The 20,488-nt window shown below is 35.0% G+C and overlaps 3 protein-coding genes across 4 annotated transcripts; all 3 read left to right on the top strand.

Moving 5' to 3' along the window:
• The first annotated feature begins 312 nt into the window (after positions 1-312).
• LOC112707741 (inositol polyphosphate multikinase beta) lies at positions 313-4,479 on the top strand. 2 transcript variants are annotated; one of them, XM_025759654.3, is made up of 4 exons: positions 313-440; positions 722-788; positions 887-956; positions 3,288-4,479. In XM_025759654.3, exon 4 carries the CDS (start codon positions 3,292-3,294, stop codon positions 4,183-4,185), a length of 894 nt encoding a protein of 297 aa, XP_025615439.1. In that variant the 5' UTR covers positions 313-440; positions 722-788; positions 887-956; positions 3,288-3,291; the 3' UTR covers positions 4,186-4,479. The 2 variants fall into 2 exon arrangements, with proteins under 2 accessions (XP_025615439.1, XP_029144437.1); XM_029288604.2 differs by lacking the exon at positions 313-440 and having other exon boundaries at positions 650-788.
• Positions 4,480-5,873: 1,394 nt separating this feature from the next.
• Positions 5,874-8,264, top strand: LOC140174867 (uncharacterized). The gene is made up of 3 exons (XM_072201473.1): positions 5,874-6,407; positions 6,918-7,907; positions 8,007-8,264. Exons 1-2 carry the CDS (start codon positions 6,005-6,007, stop codon positions 7,133-7,135), a joined length of 621 nt encoding a protein of 206 aa, XP_072057574.1. The 5' UTR covers positions 5,874-6,004; the 3' UTR covers positions 7,136-7,907; positions 8,007-8,264.
• Positions 8,265-13,426: 5,162 nt separating this feature from the next.
• LOC112707740 (DExH-box ATP-dependent RNA helicase DExH18, mitochondrial) lies at positions 13,427-18,530 on the top strand. Its single transcript, XM_025759653.3, has 3 exons — positions 13,427-16,106; positions 17,196-17,257; positions 18,044-18,530. Exons 1-2 carry the CDS (start codon positions 13,621-13,623, stop codon positions 17,248-17,250), a joined length of 2,541 nt encoding a protein of 846 aa, XP_025615438.1. The 5' UTR covers positions 13,427-13,620; the 3' UTR covers positions 17,251-17,257; positions 18,044-18,530.
• Positions 18,531-20,488: the final 1,958 nt, after the last annotated feature.

The following is a 20,488-nucleotide window of genomic DNA, read 5'->3' as shown; positions in this document are numbered from 1 at the left end:
TGGCAAAGCATATTCAGGAGGTTATGAATTGGAATTGGAGAGTCTCTATTCTTTTAATTCAGAGGACTGCAAATAGTGTTGCAGATTGTATGGCTAAAGCAGCTGCTTCTGTCGCGGACATTCACTCGAATTGGAGCCAACCATGGAGTGAGCTTCAACATCTAATAGATTTAGATATGACCCTAGCCAATTAATTTGGTTTTGTCTCTTTTTTCTTTCTTTTCTATTTAGTCACAAAAAAAAAATTATAAAATTGAGAGGCCAACGTTTGACTCAGACCAAACAACAAAAGGTGGATGCGTGAAATCCCCATTTTGCCCTTGGCGTGTTTTCGGCTTTTGGCTTTATACCGACGCATCTCGCACCTTTCACAGTCACGTTGTCATTCTCATTCTTAGTTTCTCTGTGACGGAGAACTTTCTCCCTCTGCAATTTTTGCCGTAATCACTTTCTACTTAATCTTCATTACCTCTGCGATCTTTCTTTTTCTCTTTTTGCATTAACATTCAGGCACTCATTACTAGCATTGTTTTTTCTTGCATTTCTACGCGTAAATCAGAAAATAATCGAAAAAGAAGAAAAGGAAAAACAAAATGCATGTAGCTCCTTCGCTGCATATTGGACTATGATCTTAGATTCAAATGCTTGTTACTTGATAAATGATAGCAATACGATTCAATCATTAACTATGATCCTCTTTTGTGATTTCAACGAAGAGAAGTATTCAACATTGCAACCTCCGTCAACAAATTTTCTAAGGCAATGCGGTAAAGAGCCTTCTGATTCAGGTAATTGGGCTAAGTAGCTCAGGTTTTGAAACTTTCTATTTTTTATTCTCTGGTGAGCTGATTTCAGTGTGTGTGTTTATTTATTTATTTATTTGCAGATTTCTGCTTAGATTTTTTCTAAAATTCACAGAGATAGTCACCTGGGGATCTGTCTCTCTTAATTTTAAGGTGAGTTTTGTCTATATACTTTCCCTAATGTGGGTTTCTAACAGAAAAGGAGAAAGATTAATGTGTTTTTATGGTTTCTTCTGGGAAGATTTTAATTAACGAATCCTATGTATAAGCTCAAAGGATGGCTAGAAAAGAAACATTTCAAAATTAGGGTTTTGTGCTTCACAATTGAAGCTTGTGCTGCATATTATGCTGTATAAACCTGAAATCTTTATTTCCTGAATACCATGTGATAAAGGTGTTACAGCGAAAATGCTGTAGCTTGGAAAGAACTTGAAGATCACTCTTCATTCATTCTGATGCCACTAATTTATTTATTAGTTTGGTTATTGAAAAAATTGTCAGAAAATTTTTGTTCGGTATTTTTGTTATTAATTGATAAATTGAACGATTAGTATGTAGCAGTCTGTTCTAACTAATGCATGGATAGAGTAAAATCCTTTCTTTTAAGTGTACCAAAAGATATATGTTTCTATCTTTTTTAAGTAAGAAATAGTAACCAAAACAATGTGAAGCTCCTGTGTTATGACAAGTTTGGTACAAGAATATAATGAATTAGTTGGATTATCACAAAATAAATAAGTGAAAAAACAAGTCTGACATTTTAGAAAGATTTTGCTTAAGATTTGAGGCAAGTTAGTTTTAGAAATTTATTGTTTCTGAAGTTATTCATTTTGAAGGATCTATGTGATGCCTCATTTTTCTTTTATCATATCATCCTCAGTAGTAACATCCGACATGCCTGCCTGCATAATTTGCTTTACTTTGATGTTTGCTTCTTGCATAGTTTGGTATTTCCAAATAGAGTCATGACTTGTGATAATAATAATATTAATTTTCCACTGATTCATGATTTGATGTAATGTTATCTCCTTGGCTTGTGTGCATCAGATTCAAACACCAGTACATGGTGGCTTGCTTTTTTTTATTGGATGTTGTTTGTATGTAAATTACGAACCTATTGACTTAAATCCCCACTTCTATCAGGTATTTCTTGAGAGTGACTTACATTCACTTTGCCTCAGTTTTACCACCAGAATATATTAAAAAGAAAAAAGTATGGATAATGGTTAAACTCTACATGATCTGATTGGAGGTCTATTTGTTAACATGGTTGATGATATTGAACCCCTCTTTACATTGCTTTCTCTGTATATTTTATATTTTTTCCACCCTTTTTAATTTTTTTCCCATTCGCTATGCATCTAAATCGTTCTATCTGTAGCTTTTCCTTTCTAATCTCCCCCCTTCAAAATATATAAGAGGTCCCATTGTGTGTGTGTGTGTGTGTGTGTGTGTGCTGCAATTATTCCTTTCTAATCATATTTTGTTTCTTTTATGTTTCTCAAATTTACATATATTAAGATGTCTCATTTTGTGTTTCTCTGTGTTTCCTCCCTTTTTATTCCCTTTCTAATAATAAAATGGCAAGCATTTCATGCTTTAATGCCTCTGTGAAAACTAGTTTCTCTAATAAAGCTTCTTTCTTAAAGGCAGTGAAGACTATTTTCAGAAACTAAATGTCTATCACAAATGTTGCATGAAAATTATTCTCTGTATAAATATTGAGACAGTTCAAGGGTAGTTCCTGAATACGAGTGCTCTTATTCTCAGTATCTAGAGAAACTAGAACAAAAACAAAAATAGAATGATAAAGCAAACTTCTAGCATCTGGGGAATAATATTTTTATCAGTCCCCAGCAACAGAAGGATTTGCTTTAAGCACTTTGTCATGTTCCCAAATATATTCTCCTCCAAGTTGTACATGTTTGCTTCGTCTTCCTTGCACCCTATGCTAAGCTTGATTTTCATTAGTTTTTTCCAAGGCAACCGTATATTACAGCCGTGATATTCTGATTATTCTCATAGATCTTGGGACTAAGGAATTAAGGATAATTGAATACTAGTTGTCGTTGATGCTGATTGCACTTGCTAGTGAACTGCATCAATAAACAGTATTTTGATGCTTCTGTTCTCTATGTCATTTTGATGGACAAGCTTGCATTAGCATGCTTGGGATGGGATGGGAAAGTGTCGGCCCATTTCATAGGTTGTTATATTGATTAATTTGAGATTTACCAAGTTTATGGTTTCTATTTATTTATATATATAAATGATCATCATGCTACCTAATGAGCAATACTTTGTTGTTGCTAACTCTACCACATGTCCCTATGGGATTTTTTAAGATGGTGGGGTTTTCTGGTCCCACTCTCATTGTCTAGGATTGTGTCATAATGAGAACTTTGTTTATGAAACAATTGCTGCTTGGAAATCGCATGTTAATGTTTTGTGATTGTATCTGAGGTTTGTTACCATTATCAACAGGAAAATGTTTAAGATCCCAGAGCACCAAGTTGCTGGTCATCAAGCCAAAGATGGTGTCCTTGGCCCCCTAATAGACGATTCTGGAAACTTCTACAAGCCTCTTCAAAATGATGAACGTGGTTCCAAAGAAATTGCATTTTATACCTCCCTGTCTTCTGATCCCAGGGTCCCCGACAACATTCGCAGATACTTCCCCATTTTTCGTGGTAGTAAGGCTATCAATGCATCTGATGGCTCTGGCTTACAACCCCATCTTGTTTTGGAAGATGTTGTCTCCAGTTACCAGAGCCCGTCTGTAATGGATATCAAAATTGGTTCTAGGACTTGGGATCCGCAAGCTTCTGAGTCCTACATTGAAAAGTGTTTAAAAAAGGATAGAGAATCCTCTAGCCTGACATTGGGTTTTAGAATATCAGGATTGAAGTTAGTGACCTCCTCCAAAGATGCATCGGTCTGGCAGCCGGGCAGGAAGTTTCTTCAAAACCTAGCTGCCAACGATGCCAAATTGGTATTGAGTAGGTTTGTTTCTTCCAACGTGTCTTCAAATGATAACATACACCCAGATTGTTCTTTTGCGTCTAAGGTTTTTGGTGGACCTTCTGGAATTTTGGAACAGCTACTGGAACTTAAGAAATGGTTTGAGGTTCAAACTATTTTTCATTTCTATTCTTGTTCTGTCCTCATGGTATATGAAAGGGAATCTCTGATGAAAGGAAGTAGTAGTTCAGGTGCTCTTGTTAAACTTGTTGACTTTGCACATGTGGCGGATGCAAAAGGTGCCATTGATCACAACTTCTTGGGAGGGCTTTGTTCTTTAATTAAGTTCATTTCAGATGTATTGGAGGCACCTGTTGAAAACGGCTTTTGTAACAATTACTGTTCTAAAGATGAACACTGAGCCTGCTTTGCTTCCAGGGACAATTTTGGGATTTCCAAACAAATTCTGACTTTGTTGACAGTCAAATCAAGTAAACTACTTGCATTACTTTCTACACTGCCTCTGTTATCCTATATTCTCCGCATTATATTTCTTGCAAGTCAATTGTGAAATGAAAAATGTGCAAGTCAATGTTACTATGTTGCATATCATGTGGCAGATGGATGGTGCACATGAACTCAAATTTCCTGCTAATTAATTCAAGCATCAGTTGTCTTTGTCAGATGAGATGAAGAAATCTAATTATCTTTCAAATATTGTTGTACCATTTAGATTTTTGTTGAGATACTCTTTGAGCTATACTTATTAGGACAATGTTACCATGCATCAAGTTGAACTTGGTTTATGATGTGGTTGGCAAATTTAAAGATGAAATTGTGAGATGTATATTTTCTTCAGATTGAACATCTCTCATTTCATCTCATCTTTAGATTTGCTCAATGTATCTGCACCAAGTTTTACCTAATTCACCATTCATTATTATCCGTTTTAATTAGAAAAAAAAATGATTTATCATATTGACAAATAAGAGTAATACCATAAATGGTTAATTAAGAAAGTTGGGCTTTTTTAGGCTTTATGTTTATTTAATAATTTTCTAAAGAGAGACTAAAGAGCCAAAGTTTTCCTGTTAGTGTGTTGAGAATATTTTTAGGCGTATTTGTTAGCATGAATTATCCTTTAGTTGTGGATTTGGTATTTTACTTTTCACATGTTCTCATGTTGGTGACTGTCGAAGAAGTAACGGGAACATGTCCAAACACCCTTTAGTGCGTGTACTGATTTATATTTAGAACTCCAGAATCATTGATTTACGAGTTAATAAGTAAAATAATTTCTGAAAGATATCTCGATTTTCATTTTTGTCCAAAAAAAAAATGAATTAATCAAATATGTCATTAAAAGATAACGTTAGTCTTTCTGTTATTTTTCTTATTTATTAACGGCGCTAACAGAAAATTATGTGGTACGTTAAGTTACTTTTTTTCCTGTTTTGGTCAAGGCTTGGAGCAAAGGGCTCAATTTTATGGAAATGGAGCCTATATGTGCGCTTTTCATCGAAATGGAATCAAGGGGGGCTAGACATGTATGTGGGGCAGAGTTTTCGCAGCTTTTGGGAGAAGAACACGGACCGTCCAAGTTCTTCGTTATTGAATTTTTCTCCCCGAAATCGGATGGTCCGATTTGGGATGATGGAGGAAAAAATTTTTGGTGCATATAAATCGGACCTTCCGATATGCTTGAGTTGGAAGATGAAGTCGAACGGTCCGAGTTGCATGTTGAGAGTTTGAGTTGAAGAAGACTGAAGTCGGACCGTCCGTTTTGGCTAGGAATGGCGAACCGGGAAATGAAAACGCATGGTCCGATTTGGTTGTTGGATATATTTTTGAATGAAGTTAACCTAGTCCAAGGGTCCGAGTTGAGTATAGAGGGCTATATAAAAGTGTGTAGCGAGTTAGTGCTAGGTTACCCATCTTCTTCCCCTTCTTCAGCGGCTGCTTCCTCTGTTTCGTTTCTTTGGGTCACTTTCATACTTATTTTGATTCAGAGAAGTTAATAGTTAAGGTTAAGATTTTTTTTTGTCATTGAGAGAAATGAGTGACAGAGTATTAATTAAAGTGTATTATTTTGGTCAGATCTTGTTACAAACGTCTAAAGGAGTAAAGTTTATTTGTGAAAATTCATAGATGTTGTTATTCCTTTTATCATCTCATTTGAAGAGCTCAAGGGTGTGATCTGTGAGAAGATTGATTCTGAGAGGGCCAAAAAGATATCATGTATGCTATACAGATATCCCATACCGGTATTTGGTGGGTTCGTTCAATTTCAAACCAGATATGTGACGGACGAAGCGAGCATGCAGGAGATGTTTTCAATGTATATTGAAAACCGGGCTCAGATCTCGTTCATCGAGTTGTATGTAGAGTTTGAACAATCCGAGGCCGACCGGAATATTCTACAGGAAGATTATAATAGTGACAGTGAAGAAGACTTCGAAAGCAACTATGAATTTGTTGTTCCAGACGGTGATGAAGATCAAGGTGACAGAACCATGTGCCCAGATGTGACAGAAGTGGCAAATGCACTTGCAAACGAAGTACCGTTTGAGGAGCCATCATTCATGCGAGTTTTAGACTTGGAAACCATGCATGTTCCTGAATTTCCGGAATATATGACTGCAGGTACGTAATCGTGGTATAAGTGTTTTTGTAGTTAGACATTGATTGAGTTATGAAGATTTTACCCTTTTTTTAGCATTATTTAATCATGCGTTCTGTGTCGTAGTTGTCAGGATCTAACCGGTCCTCAACCCGTTAAGGAATTTATTTTTTTCTGTTATATGCTTCATGTGTTTATTAGGAAATAATATTTATGTTGTTAAGATATGGTTGTAGCAAATTGCATGAGTTTGTAACAATTATGTGCACAGGTTCGATGTATTGTATGGTTCAAATGCCATGAACCGGACAGGACCGTCACGGTTCGTTTGGTTTTTCGGTCGAACCGGCCGGTTCGGTCTGATTTTTTACATTTGCTGCTGATGTGCTTATGTTGTTTAGTGTGACATCATAACATGTTCAAGGTTTTGATTTATAGGATACTGGATGCAGTGAAATTTGATTTACCTTTAGAGTCGGTTTTGAAATATTTGCGTATTAATGAAATTTATCTTATGGCATTTGTCCCAGCAGAAATTCCTATGGTCGCAGATGGTGAATTCGCCGTTGGGATGGAGTTCAGTTCCAGAGAAGCTGTTATTAAGGCGGTTAAGGAGTATACCATACGACGAAGCGTAGACTACCGGGTATATGAGTCTGAGCCGGTGACATTTTATACCAAGTGTACACAGTATGGGTCAGGGTGTGATTGGCTTATCAGGGTTAGCTTGATCAGCAGGAAGTACTGTTGAGTTATAAGGATGTATAATGGTAGCCACACCTGTACCACCGCCACCATTTCACAGGATCATTCGAAGCTGGATTCTATCACAATTGCAGAAGCAATAAAGCCACTGGTTGAAGTTGACCCATCCTTAAAGGTAAAATCGGTTATAGCAGAAGTGCAATCGAAATTCAACTACACCGTCAGTTACCAGAAAGCATGGTTGGCTAAGCAGAGGGCAGTAGAAAAAATATTTGGAGGTTGGAAAGCATCGTATGAAGCCTTGCCTATATGGTTTGAGGCCATGTGTCACAAGGAGCCATCAGCTGTTGTCCATTTTGAGACTATGCCTGCATATCAAGGCGATGACTTGGTGGGTGATATTCGTGTATTGCATCGTGTATTTTAGAGTTATTACCCTTGTATTAGGGCATTCAGACATTGTAAGCCAGTTGTCCAGGTGGATGGGACTCACTTGTACGGAAAGTATAAGGATTGTCTGCTTGTGGCAGTTTCACAGGATGGCAACAACAATATAGTCCCAATTGCGTTTGCTATTGTTGAGGGAGAGACTTCTGATGCATGGCATTTTTTCCTAAGTAACCTCCGTCAACATGTTACTCGGGATGGAGTGGGTCTAATATCTGACAGGCACGAGTCCATCAATGCAGCTGTGGAACGTAGTAACGGAGCTTGGTCACCTCCTAGAGCTTTTCATATGTTTTGCATCAGACATATAGAGTCGAATTTTCTGAGAAAGTTCAAGGCACCGTACCTCCAAAAATTGGTCGTTAACATTGGTAAACATTTACTAAATTTAAGCAAATTATTAATAGATGTGCCTTAAATAAATCTATTGATCTCAATTACTTTGCTTTCTATATGCTTTGATCTGCTAGGATATTCCAGGACGGTGCGGGAGTACGAAGTGCGTTACCAGCGGTTAAGGGACAGAAGAGGTGAAACGATTAGCACTCCGACGTGGCAGATCAATCCTCAGATTGTAACCTTTGACGTTGTCATCTGGACTACGTGCCTGACCTGTAAACAATTTTGAATAAACAAGTATGTGCAGCACATTACATATTCAAATACCAACATAAATACCACAAATCAAGAAGCAAAATCAAATAAGAGATGCCATTTATGCAAAGAAAGTAAATAAGTCATCGAATATGTAAAGCAAAATAGTTAACATAATACCATCATTACGAGATTCTTCATCCTCGTCGTCATCGCCCTCTTCATCCGGGTCATCTACTATATATGCATCGGTTTCTTGTTCGAGTGCGTTAGTATTTTCTTCAATGAGTCCCATGTTACATTGGTTAGGATTTTGACTATTCAGAACCCCTCGTCCACCCTCACTCCTACTAGAGTCGACAGATACGAAGCCTCCAGATGCAACGGATGAGGTATGGCCTGGATACCTTGCATCCAACGAATACCTGCCAGGCATGAACTCCGGCTGATGGCCATATTGTGAATGTGCTGCATCTGCAGACATGAACCCAAGCAACTGGCTAAAAGAAGTTCCATCACCTATTTCAAACTGTGACATACCCCAATATTGTTGTTGTACTGGAAATGATGGGGTGAACTGTGCCTGAGGTAGATACTGAGTTTGAGGACTGAGGTTGTTCTTGTGGAGGCGAAATTAGAGGTGATATATGTTGCTCCTGCTCTTCATTGTCCTCATCCATATCCTGAACACCCTCATTGGTATCTTCATTACCCTCATACATATCCTCATTGCCCACATCCAGATCCTGGTTACCTTCATCATTCTCTTCACCCACAAGATTCGACAAGGCTAAGTGGTCTCCATATTTTGATCGGTACCAGTTCAGGTAGGTATCCAACGGATGCTGTGAAGGCATGGGAAGTTCAGAAAGAACGTAGTGATACCTGTTTGTCCAATGCATAACCCAATTTGAATGAGTCGGTGTCGTGGCCCAGTTAAGGTTTTTAGGTCCAGTCAGAATCTCTCCATGAGCCTTATCCAAATTCTGTTCCTGAGAAGGTACTCCCTGAACAAAACCGAACTGTCGCCTGACCCTATCGGTGGCATGCCACTCGATACATTCAAATAACACCAATGGAACTGTAGCGCTCCAGACAACCGATTGCATGTATATTTCAGCAGGAATTATGTTTGGATCCACACGATCCACATCATATGCAACCCAGACAAACTGAAAAAATAAAGAAAACTCATGATTACAACCCACAATTCAAATATCTAACACAATGACTGATAGTTTTGTTGAAGCCGAATATTCCCAAAAGTTAATACTTCTTTAATTAAAACACACTTGGCCTTCCTGAAGTTCATCAAAGGCCTTCCTAAAGTGAGCTAGCTTCAGATATCTATATCGTCGGTCACCACGCTCCCAGTTACGCCACCTAATACGATGTCCTCAATTAGCTCAACTGAATCTTAAATATCAAGAAATGGATACATTGTAACATAATATTACCTGTTTGCTAGTGGAAAACTGCGGGGTTCTCTAGGAAGCGGCGATAGATATGGCAATCGGATCCAAGCCCAACCGAGTAGAAGTGTTAATGGACCATCTATTTCCTTACAGTTATAACGAGATGCCCTGCATAACGCCCTGTAAAGGTGTGCTAGGCATGCCGAACCCCAACTATACTGTCCAATATTGACAAAATCACGAAGCAAGGGTAGAAATTTCCAGTGCACACCTGCCCCAGACTTATCCCCAAACAGTATCGTCCCAATCAGCAACATAATGTGACACCTCACATACCTAGTAATTAATGACAATCTAGTATTATAACATCTCTGTAGCATTATATAATACGATGGTTAATACATTAATAGAAAAATATCTAATGTAGCATATTAGTCTATTATGAGACAACATTACATAGTCCACATGGCTAATACATTAATAAGTTCAGCAACATAATATGACACGTCACATACCTCTGTATACTGATTTCATCATTCAATTCTAAATTCTCTTTTAGATTCCGGAGCCATGTCAGTTTTATGCAGCTTGATCTATAGTCCTCTCTATGAGGTGCAACCCCAAATTGAAGCAGACACTCCGCCTCCATAGCTTCAAAACTACTCATTGTCATCCCTGTGATTGGATGACCATCTGTGGGAAGACCAAGTATAGAGACACATCTTCAAGAGTCACGGAACATTCACCAATGGGAAGGTGAAACGTATGTGTGTCTGGGTGCCAACGTTCGATTAGAGCATTTACCAATGCTTTCTGACACTGAACTATCCCAATCTGAGACACATGATAGAATCCAGTAATTCGTAAATGCTCCTCCACCATATCGTTGTACCAATCCGGAGGAACTGGGTGGTTACATGTCAACATTCTTAATTTCTACAAAAAAACATAACAAATTACTAGTCATATAATTAACAGTTACTAACTTACCATCATCAATCATTTCACTAAATCCTTATATAACTAATTCTTTTAACTTCTAAAATTATTTAATTAATCCTTAAAATTATTCATAATTACAAATAAAATTCATGACCTATACATTTATTCTTAATGAATATTCTCAACAATATTACAACAATTTAAATATTATCTAATACTAATTACTCATTTGTTAAACACATTTTTTTCTCAATAATAAAAATTATTAACAATCAGTATATGCCATCATGAACAATTCTACAAAATATTAACATTCATATTCTAAAAACTATAAACATTGTCATAATAAAAAAGATAACATGGCTTAATTAAAATAATCCTATTAATCATTGAACATTAACATTTTCTCACTCACAATAACAATAACAATAACATTAATATTTAAATTCTTCTATAACATTTTCTCACTCACAATAACATTTAATTTGGTTATATTTATTTTAAATAATAATTATAATACAAAATATTAAAAAATCCCAAAAAAAAATTCCGTCCTCTATTAAACTAGATACCTAACAGTCATCCATTTACATTTTAAAATGTAGCAACCAACAAAATAATAATAATTATATTATTAACAATAATATTTACCACTAAAAATTAATTATAAAAAATCTAAAAAATTTAAAAATGTCATATAAATACGGGAGAATACTAATAATCAGCATTTTATTTATATATCTAATTTGCACTTCTAATAATAATAACAATAAGAAGTAAATAGTTTACCATATAAAATATTAAAAAATTCCACAAAAAATTAACATCCTCTATTAAACTAAAAACCTAACAATAGCAACAGTCATCTGTTTACATTTTAAATTTACCATCTAACAAAATAATAACAATTCTACCACTAAAAATAACTTAAAAATGGTCTAAAAAATTTTAAAAAATTCTAATAAATCCTAGACAATACTAATATTTATTTTATTTATATTTCTAACTTGCACTTCTAATAATAACAACCAAAAGAAGTAAATAGTTTACAATAATAATTTTAAGTATAAAAAATTTAAAAATATTTAAAAAAAAGCTTACATAATCAGAATGACTGAGATAATGCATAATATGAAACTCAGGTCGATCAATATCCTTAATTTTATTTTTCTTTGGCATGCTTTTAATTCTTCTACCATGCAAAGCTGAGAAGTGGGAGAGGAAGAAGAAGGGGGCTCCAAGCTGAAAATGAAATGTGGGAGAGTGATATTCTCGGATAGTGAGAGGGGTGAATGAGTAAGTGTCTTGTTTCAGGGACCGTTTGGGGGAGCTGTTGCAACGCGATGCGTGTCCTTCCCTTCAGTAATTGGACCGTGCGTGTGCTCTCCACCAAAATCGGACGGTCCGTGTGGTTTGTTGAACTCGGACGGTCCGAGTTGTAACACCCCTGACACCACAGCCTCGTCCAGCCCCTCCCTCCCCCATAATGCCGTCCAACTCCACTCGAGCTCCAATAACGAAAATAAAAAGCGGGAGCAAAGTAGGTCCAAACTTGGAAAAACCAATCATATTTTATTTCCTTGATTAATAAAAATATTATAAAACGTTGATTTGTGAAAAAAATCTATTTTTTATTTTAGTGTTAATCTTTTAATGGTATTTTTAAACAATGTGGATACTTGATGTATTTTTTTATGTGGAGACCTCAAATCTGAGGATCAAATATGTAAGTTTTATTTTTATGTGGAGATCAAATCTGAGGATCAAATATGTAAGTTTTAAAAAAATATAAATTTAAAAGTTAGATCTGTGTTTAAATGTATAAATCGAACTCTAAGTTTGATATCCCAAATAAAGTTGAGTCTCTAATTTGTTCATCACCTTCACCACATCACAAATCAAACCCCAAGGTTTGTATTAAAGCCAAAATTGAGCCTTCAATTTACAAATTCTAATTAAAAAAAAATTCACCTCAATATCCATAAAAAATATGCTATAGCTCTATAACAGTGTATAAAATGTATTAAATCTCTGTTGCTAAAAAAAGTAGCTAAAAAGATCACAAATATTTGAAGAGACTATTTTAAAATTTTAAAAGTTTTTTAGGAACTATTTTGAGATTTTTTTAATTTTTTGAGAACTGTTTTGTATTTTACTCTAGGGACTGATTTGTTCAGTTTCCGCACGTAGACACTTAACAATCACGTGTGCGAGTTAACATTCTATGTTATTGTTAGTGGCTAATAGAAGGAGACTGTATTGTTAGATAAAAATAAAAGTTGGGAACTGTTTTGTGTATTTTAAAACCTGAAAGATTAAAATATTCGAATTTAAAATTTGTAAAAACTAATTTGAGTAATTACTCTATATAAAATTTTTAAATTTATATATACTAATTTTACATTGAGTCGATCCAATTTATTTCAAGTCACTTTTTGGTCGAATTAAAATTAATCCAATAACCTTTTAGATCTAATTAGATCCGGCCCTGACTCCTAACATGAGTATCGACTAGGGATTTGAATTCTCTAAAATTTGAATTTCACTTTAAAGAGTAAAATATGATCTTCTATCCTTGAATATTTTTTTTATATTTATTATTGGTCCCACTTATGAAATTAATGGTGAAAGACCACACTTTACTTTTTAAAGTAAAATTCAAACTTTAGAGAATCTAAATCCATCGATTAGTGTCTTCTATCAATTCTCTCATACTATAAAAAAGCAGACATTAATAAAATAAAAAGTAAATTCTATGATATTTATAATTTGATGTCTAATTTTTTTATTTAATTTATTTTTTATGATAAATTTTAAATATTTAATAATTATTTATTTTTATATTTTTAAAATTAAATATTAATTTTTAACTCTTTTTTCTAAGTTTTGTAAACATTTTTAGACATAATACTAATCAACAAAATAAAAATAGAGGAGAGAAAGAGAGAGTTTCGTTTAACCCTAACATTTTGTCCCAAAAAAAGAAAGAAAATAAATAAATAAATAAAAGAAAAACCCTTTGACCAGACGTTTCCCTCTATTCACTTTCCTTCACCAGTTCTCATTTCTCTAAAACCTCCGCAACCCATTCTTTCCCGTACCTTGTCTGAATTGATTGTTCTTCAGTTCTTCCATGGCAACAACTCTCTTCAACTTGTGCACACGCAGGAGAACCATTCACAGGCTCAAGGTTCTCCTTCTTTCCAACACCCACCATTTTAGCGCCGCTTCTACTTCACAATTTCGAAATTTTGATGCTCCAATTCGAAGTTTCTCGACCCACTTCAGGAACCCTCGTTTTCCCTTGCGTTTCCTCCAAAGTTGGAATCTTTCCGGTGGAACAACCCTCCCCATGAGGCAGTTTTCAGACGACGCCGGCGATGGTGGCGGCGAGAAGGACACCGCCGCGGAATCGGATTGCGAATTTGGTAAGAGTGTTAGTTTTGAGCCTGAAAATGAAGTTAATGGTGTTTCTTCCTTATCTGGTAGCGTGGTTGTTGAAAATGATGATACTAATGAATGCAATTCGGAGGTAGATGATGATTCTATAGAATGCAATAGTAGTAGTAGTAGTAGTATTGGTAGGGATGAATTAGAGAATAATAATAATAATAATAATAATAATAATAATAATAATAATAATAATAATAATCAGAATAGTGAGGAATTTGCAAGTGTCGCATTGCGAGATCCTGTTGAATTGTACCGTGCCCTTTGCGATGCCAAAAAGGGTGCAAAGCTCGAGAGATCAGAGGGGGAAGTGCTGCTGGAAGTGTTCAATTACTTTGCCAAGTCAGGTTGGGCCTCAAACCAGGCTCTGGCCATTTACATTGGTTTGTCTTTTTTCCCCACAGCCGCGAGCAAGTTCCACCACTTTTTTAGGAAGAAATGCCCTGCTGATGTTGCTCGGTACCTGGTGTCACTAGGGCCGAGTGATTCTGCTGTGAAGTTCTTGTTTCCTATATTTGTTGAGTTTTGTTTGGATAATTTCCCGGATGAGATCAAGAGGTTCAGGGGTATGGTTGCGATGGCGGACCTCACGAAGCCTCACACTTGGTTCCCATTTGCGCGGGCCATGAAACGGAAGATAATTTATCATTGTGGGCCGACTAATAGTGGTAAAACATATAATGCTCTGCAACGGTTTATGGATGCGAAAAAGGGCATTTATTGTAGTCCTCTCAGGTTGTTGGCTATGGAAGTTTTTGATAAGGTTAATGCAAAAGGCATTTATTGCAGTCTACTAACGGGGCAAGAAAAGAAGCACGTCCCATTTTCGAATCATGTTGCATGTACTGTGGAAATGGTGTCAATGCAAGAATTGTACGATGTGGCCATTATTGATGAGATTCAGATGATGTCAGATCCATATAGGGGGTATGCATGGACAAGGGCACTCTTGGGGTTGAAGGCTGATGAGATACATTTGTGTGGCGATCCTAGTGTTTTGGATATTGTTCGAAAGATCTGCCAAGACACTGGAGATGAGTTGTATGAGCAACATTATGAGAGGTTCAAACCACTGGTGGTTGAAGCAAAGACCTTACTTGGTAATCTTCAAAATATTCGATCAGGGGATTGTGTAGTTGCCTTCTCAAGGAGAGAGATATTTGAGGTTAAGTTGGCCATCGAGAAACAGACCAAACATCGTTGTTGTGTTATATATGGTGCCTTGCCACCAGAAACTCGTAGACACCAGGCTACTTTGTTCAATGATCAAAGTAATGAATATGATGTTCTAGTAGCTAGTGATGCAGTGGGAATGGGCCTGAACCTTAACATTAGAAGGGTAATTTTTAATAACCTCTCGAAATACAATGGTGACAAAATGGTCCCCGTCCCAGCATCACAGGTTAAGCAAATTGCAGGAAGAGCTGGTAGGAGAGGATGCCTTTATCCCGATGGTCTCGCCACGACCATGCATTTAGATGATTTGGATTACTTGATCGAGTGTTTGAAACAACCTTTTGACGAGGTTAAGAAAGTGGGGTTGTTTCCTTTCTTTGAGCAGGTTGAATTATTTGCCAGTCAACTTCCTAATCTGACGTTCTGCCAGCTACTAGAAAAGTTTGGTGAAAGTTGCCGTTTGGATGGATCATACTTCTTGTGTCTATATGATCACATAAAGAAGATTGCAAATATGCTGGAGAGGGTCCAGGGACTGTCTTTAGAAGATCGTTTTAACTTCTGTTTTGCCCCAGTTAATATTAGAGACCCGAAAGCTATGTACCACTTACTCAGATTTGCTATGACGTTCAGTCAGAATATGCCTGTCAATATAGCTATGGGCTTGCCGAGAAGCTCTGCCCGGAATGATTCAGAACTCCTGGACCTTGAGACTAGGCATCAAGTGTTGTCTATGTATTTATGGTTGTCAAACCACTTCAAGCAGGAAAGATTTCCATATGTGAAGAAAGCTGAGGCAATGGCCACAGACATAGCTGATCTACTGGCTCATTCTCTTACCAATGCTAATTGGAAGCCGTTATCAAGGGGAACAAGAGGGAAACCTAAAGCCAAAAAAGGTGAAGGGCAACCTGAATCCGGGAATGCAGTTGTATTGAAAACTGGAAAACATAGTTATTTAAGGCCACAGGCACTTTCTAAATTATATGACAGGTAAGTTCTTGCAGACGTATACATTACCTAAGTGTTAGTTTAATTTTATTTATGCGGAATAACAACATTTGTGTTTTTTATTAAAGCAAATGTCAGTTATTTCTCTCTTATTATTATAATTTTTTTTTTAATATTTCCAGTGTCTATGTTTGTTGTCTGATAATCTAAGTGAAAGGCACCTGGTTGTTTTTGGAGTTTATCATCAGTTGGGATTATTAACTGCGATTTTTGAAAGAACTACACTGATATGAAAAGAGAGTGAAGAAAATACTCTTTATATTTGGAGATATATTGTAGACTGTAGAGAAATTCCTAACGAGACTAGGATTTTTAAACAGAAGATATTTGAGAAAGCACTAAAATAAAGTGAATGACACACTTCCCTGTATATTGATAATAAAATGGTAAAGGTCTTATTTTTAACAATAATACGGAACTTAAAATAGCGTGAGATACTGAACTAAAACTAGTACATTGTCCAATGAAAAGAACTTCTTTACTGGGCTTATGACTTAGACTACTCCAATAAGCTCATTCTGCAATGCTATTAGGTTTCTTTGTAAAACAAATGAATAATGCTGCTTCAGTAAGAGTGATCATCTCTGGTAGTTTTGCATCTTTGGCTAGGATCGATTATCGCTTTCTCATTTCTTCTCTGAGGCAAGTCTTGGAATTAAAATGATTGATTCACAATGTTTTGTATGTATGGAACTAAATTTATCATACACATATGTAGTATACTCTGGCATTTGTAAAATTGCAGAGAAAGTATATTCCTTGATTATTTGCTAAGGTTATGATTCAAAACACAGCATATCAATAAACTGAATGTGAAGTTTGAAGGGCATTCGGAACTGAACATGGTTGGGATTGAACGATGGTAATAAAACATACATTTAGAGCAGTGCTGATGTATGTTTTATAACTTAGTTATACTAGCTCTTAATGTTATTGACTGTGACTTTTTTGAGATATAATATGTAGCTTTATATTACACGTCTTCTGATTTTCTTACGATATTAGTTAATGAAATGACCTCTGCATACTTCTTTAGTTTCTGATTTCAAATCATATTTTCTGTTTTTTTAGGAGATGGCAGGATAAGCCCTTGCAGGTTGATCAGTCAAAGAAAGTAGCTGCATAATAATATGGTAATTTTGTTAACAGTGATCAATAATCAATATTCACCTAATTTGATGAATGCTTACATATAGTTCCCCAAAATTCATATGAAATTTGTAATTATTTTGTGCTTCATTGTTAAACTATGAGAAATAGTTTTTCGGTAGTTATTTTATACATATACATTGATAGTAGTTGTGGCCTCAAAAATTCTTTTTCTTGGGGAGATGTGTGCTATTAGGGTATGGCTTCTTGTTCAGTTCTTAGAAGCTTTGCTTTATTATTTCTTAGGTTGCTTAATTCAATTTTTTTTTCTTTTTCCTTATGTGCAAAATTTAACTATATTATTTCTGTCTCTGTAAATTTTTGGTTTAATTACTCTGTTGGTCTCCATAGTTTCACTAAATTTTCAATTTGGTCCCTATACTTTTTTTCCTTTCAATTGGGTCCCTACACTGCTTTTAATTTTATAATTAGGTCCTTCATAGTGTAAAAAATGAGAGTTAAGTGAATATTTCGTTGCAAATTGAAAATATTCATAATTAAAAACCTAACTAGATCTTTGACTACATGTATTTTGAGAGAAATATTTTGTTAATTTTAACGTTTTTTATATGAAAATGATCTAATTACAAAATTAAAAGCAGTGTAGGAACCCAATTGAAAAAAAAAAGTATAGGACCTAATTGAAAATTTGATGAAACTATAAGGACTAATAGAGTAATTAAATCTAAATTTTTGTTCCCTCTACCTCTACCATAACTTTTGTTGTTTCCTTTTGTTTTTTGGTGGGGTGTGTGTGTATGTCTGTGCAGGTAATTGCAATATGACAAATTATAACAGGGATTTGCATGAATTCATTGAACTGCTTTTTATCCAAAACTCTTGATGGATCAAGTTGGGAATGGATTGAAGGGAAGGGAAAAGAATTAAACGGAGAAAAAGAATAGAGAGAAAAGCGAGGTGGCAACACTGGCATGCTGTTTGATTTCGTAGGTAAACCATGAGTGCATTTTTGTGGTGCTGCAAGTGTTCTGTTTTTGTATCCTAATGTAAGCGTAGACTAGAAATTTCGTTGAATTTAGATATCTATATTTCTAAAAGGATCCATATACCTTTTCTCTGTGGTGATCCTTTGAAATAGAGATGAAAGCTTTTCAAGATTTTTCATTTTTCTGATGTTTTAAGTACTAAGGAGGCTTTGTAGAAATAGGGAATAGGATCACATAATAAGGTTATTAATCTCCTTGGACATTTTCATGTATACCACCATTTCTTAACGAATAACTAGTGCTTTTCTTAGATTAAGTGTACTGAACTTGGCATGTTTTTTCTTAATATTTATTTTTTTCGTTTTCATGGTTGCTATTGCATGTGTTAGAAGAATCTTTGTCATGTTTGTATAAATCAGAGATTAGTAATTCAAAGTTCAATGTAATTCATCTGTTACTGACACTAAATACAATGAATAACCAAGCTTCAAACAGACTTTGAAAATAAAAGAATACCGAAGACATTCAAGTTAACAAACACATTTAATGCAAAAAAATTGCATAATATGTTACAAATTAAGGATATATTTTAATTAAAGTTTAATTAAATAATATTATTTGAATTAAAAAAGTTGATTAAAGACTGAATTTTAAAGGACACATCTATTGTTTTTATTCAAGTGTTGCACTTACTTTCCTGAATTCACATTCTCTAAAAAACTTTTTCTAGCCACTTATGATTTGGGAACCGAAATCCTCTACGTCTTCTACCTAACCAATTATCATCTCTCTTTCTCGAATTCTAGTCCATGATAGTAATTTCCATCCTCCATCACCTCCATGCTCCGATCCAACAAACACAAGCAAGAGCATATTTATTCCAAATAGTACTTAAGCAACTCAAACAAATGCACATCATGATGCTTATCCTACTGATATCAGTTCAATGTCGGTTACGCCTCATCATAAAGCATTTGACTGTATTCGTCACTGTCAGGCCATGACTCGAGGTTAAAGTTATAGGATTCCGCAGACTCGCCAAATGCAACCAACCTTCACGTTGAAATTAGTTTAGTTCTATTCAGTTTAAAATTAAATTTTTAAAAGTTTAAGATCTTATTTTAGGAATATTTGTATTTGTCAAAATTAATTATAAGAGTATTTTAATATTTACTGAAATTTAAAATTTTGTTTTTTAATTTATTTAAGCAACTCTAACTTAAAACTATTTAAACATACAATGAAAAATCATGTGCAATATAAAAGGTGACATTATAAAAAAGAATCCCAAAATTTCAAAGGCCGGTCTTAAGTTCAGTTTGGATAAACAGCTTAATTAAATTCTTTTTGAAAAAATAGCTTAAATAATAAATAATTATATTAAAAATAACTTATAAATAAGTTATTTTGTATTTAAATTTTTAGTTCTAAAAATGTTTATTTTATGGAAAATGTGATAAAAAGTAGTAGTATTATGAAAAAAATCTTTTTTATTTTAACTTCTCTATAAACTCCTAAATAGCTTCTTAAAATACTGCAATTTGATTTTGAAAATTACACCAAACATTAATACTACTACTTTTTATAAGCCAAAAACTCAAAAAAGTTACTTTTAAAGCTTTCCAAACGAACCTTTAGATAGCATTTGTTTTGAGGTACTGGGATGAAGACTGGGAGACTGAAACTCGGTATCATGTTTGTTGGTCCAGAGACTGGTACTAAAATTTCAGTCTCTGTCTCTAAAATTTCAATATTTTAGTACCTCCAAAAAGTGGAGACACGGGAAACTAAAATTTCAATAACATTTTATACCTAAAATACCCTCATTTCAATTAACTAATTCTAACTTTACCCTTTGTACAAATTAAATTAAAACTTTATTTTTATCTAAGTCTCTATCTCCCACTTTACACCAAACACAATATTGAGACTTATTTCAGTATAGTCTTTCTTCCAAACACTACCTTAGTGATATGCCTATATTTCCTCTCTAATCTCCCTTCATGTGTGTAGGGACAATAGGGATGATAGAAAGTACCATGATCTGCTAGAAAGGAAGTAAAGGATTTAGGCATCAATTCTGTAGGTGGGTGGACCTCAAATATCAACAAAAACCAATTTAAGGGAGTTGGAAAAGGACAATTGATTTAGGAGGCATGGTGCCACGAGAGGAAGGTATCTAACACTGAGACATGACAAATTGAACAGTTTGATGGCACTATATGTCTATAGCCCAACCTTTTATGCCAGAACTCAACAGCATTGTTT

This window comes from Arachis hypogaea, chromosome 8 (genome assembly GCF_003086295.3).
Source record: "Arachis hypogaea cultivar Tifrunner chromosome 8, arahy.Tifrunner.gnm2.J5K5, whole genome shotgun sequence".
Classification (NCBI taxonomy): Eukaryota; Viridiplantae; Streptophyta; class Magnoliopsida; order Fabales; family Fabaceae; genus Arachis; species Arachis hypogaea.
Note: the sequence above shows the minus strand (reverse complement) of the source record. Positions and strands in the feature narration are given on the sequence as shown.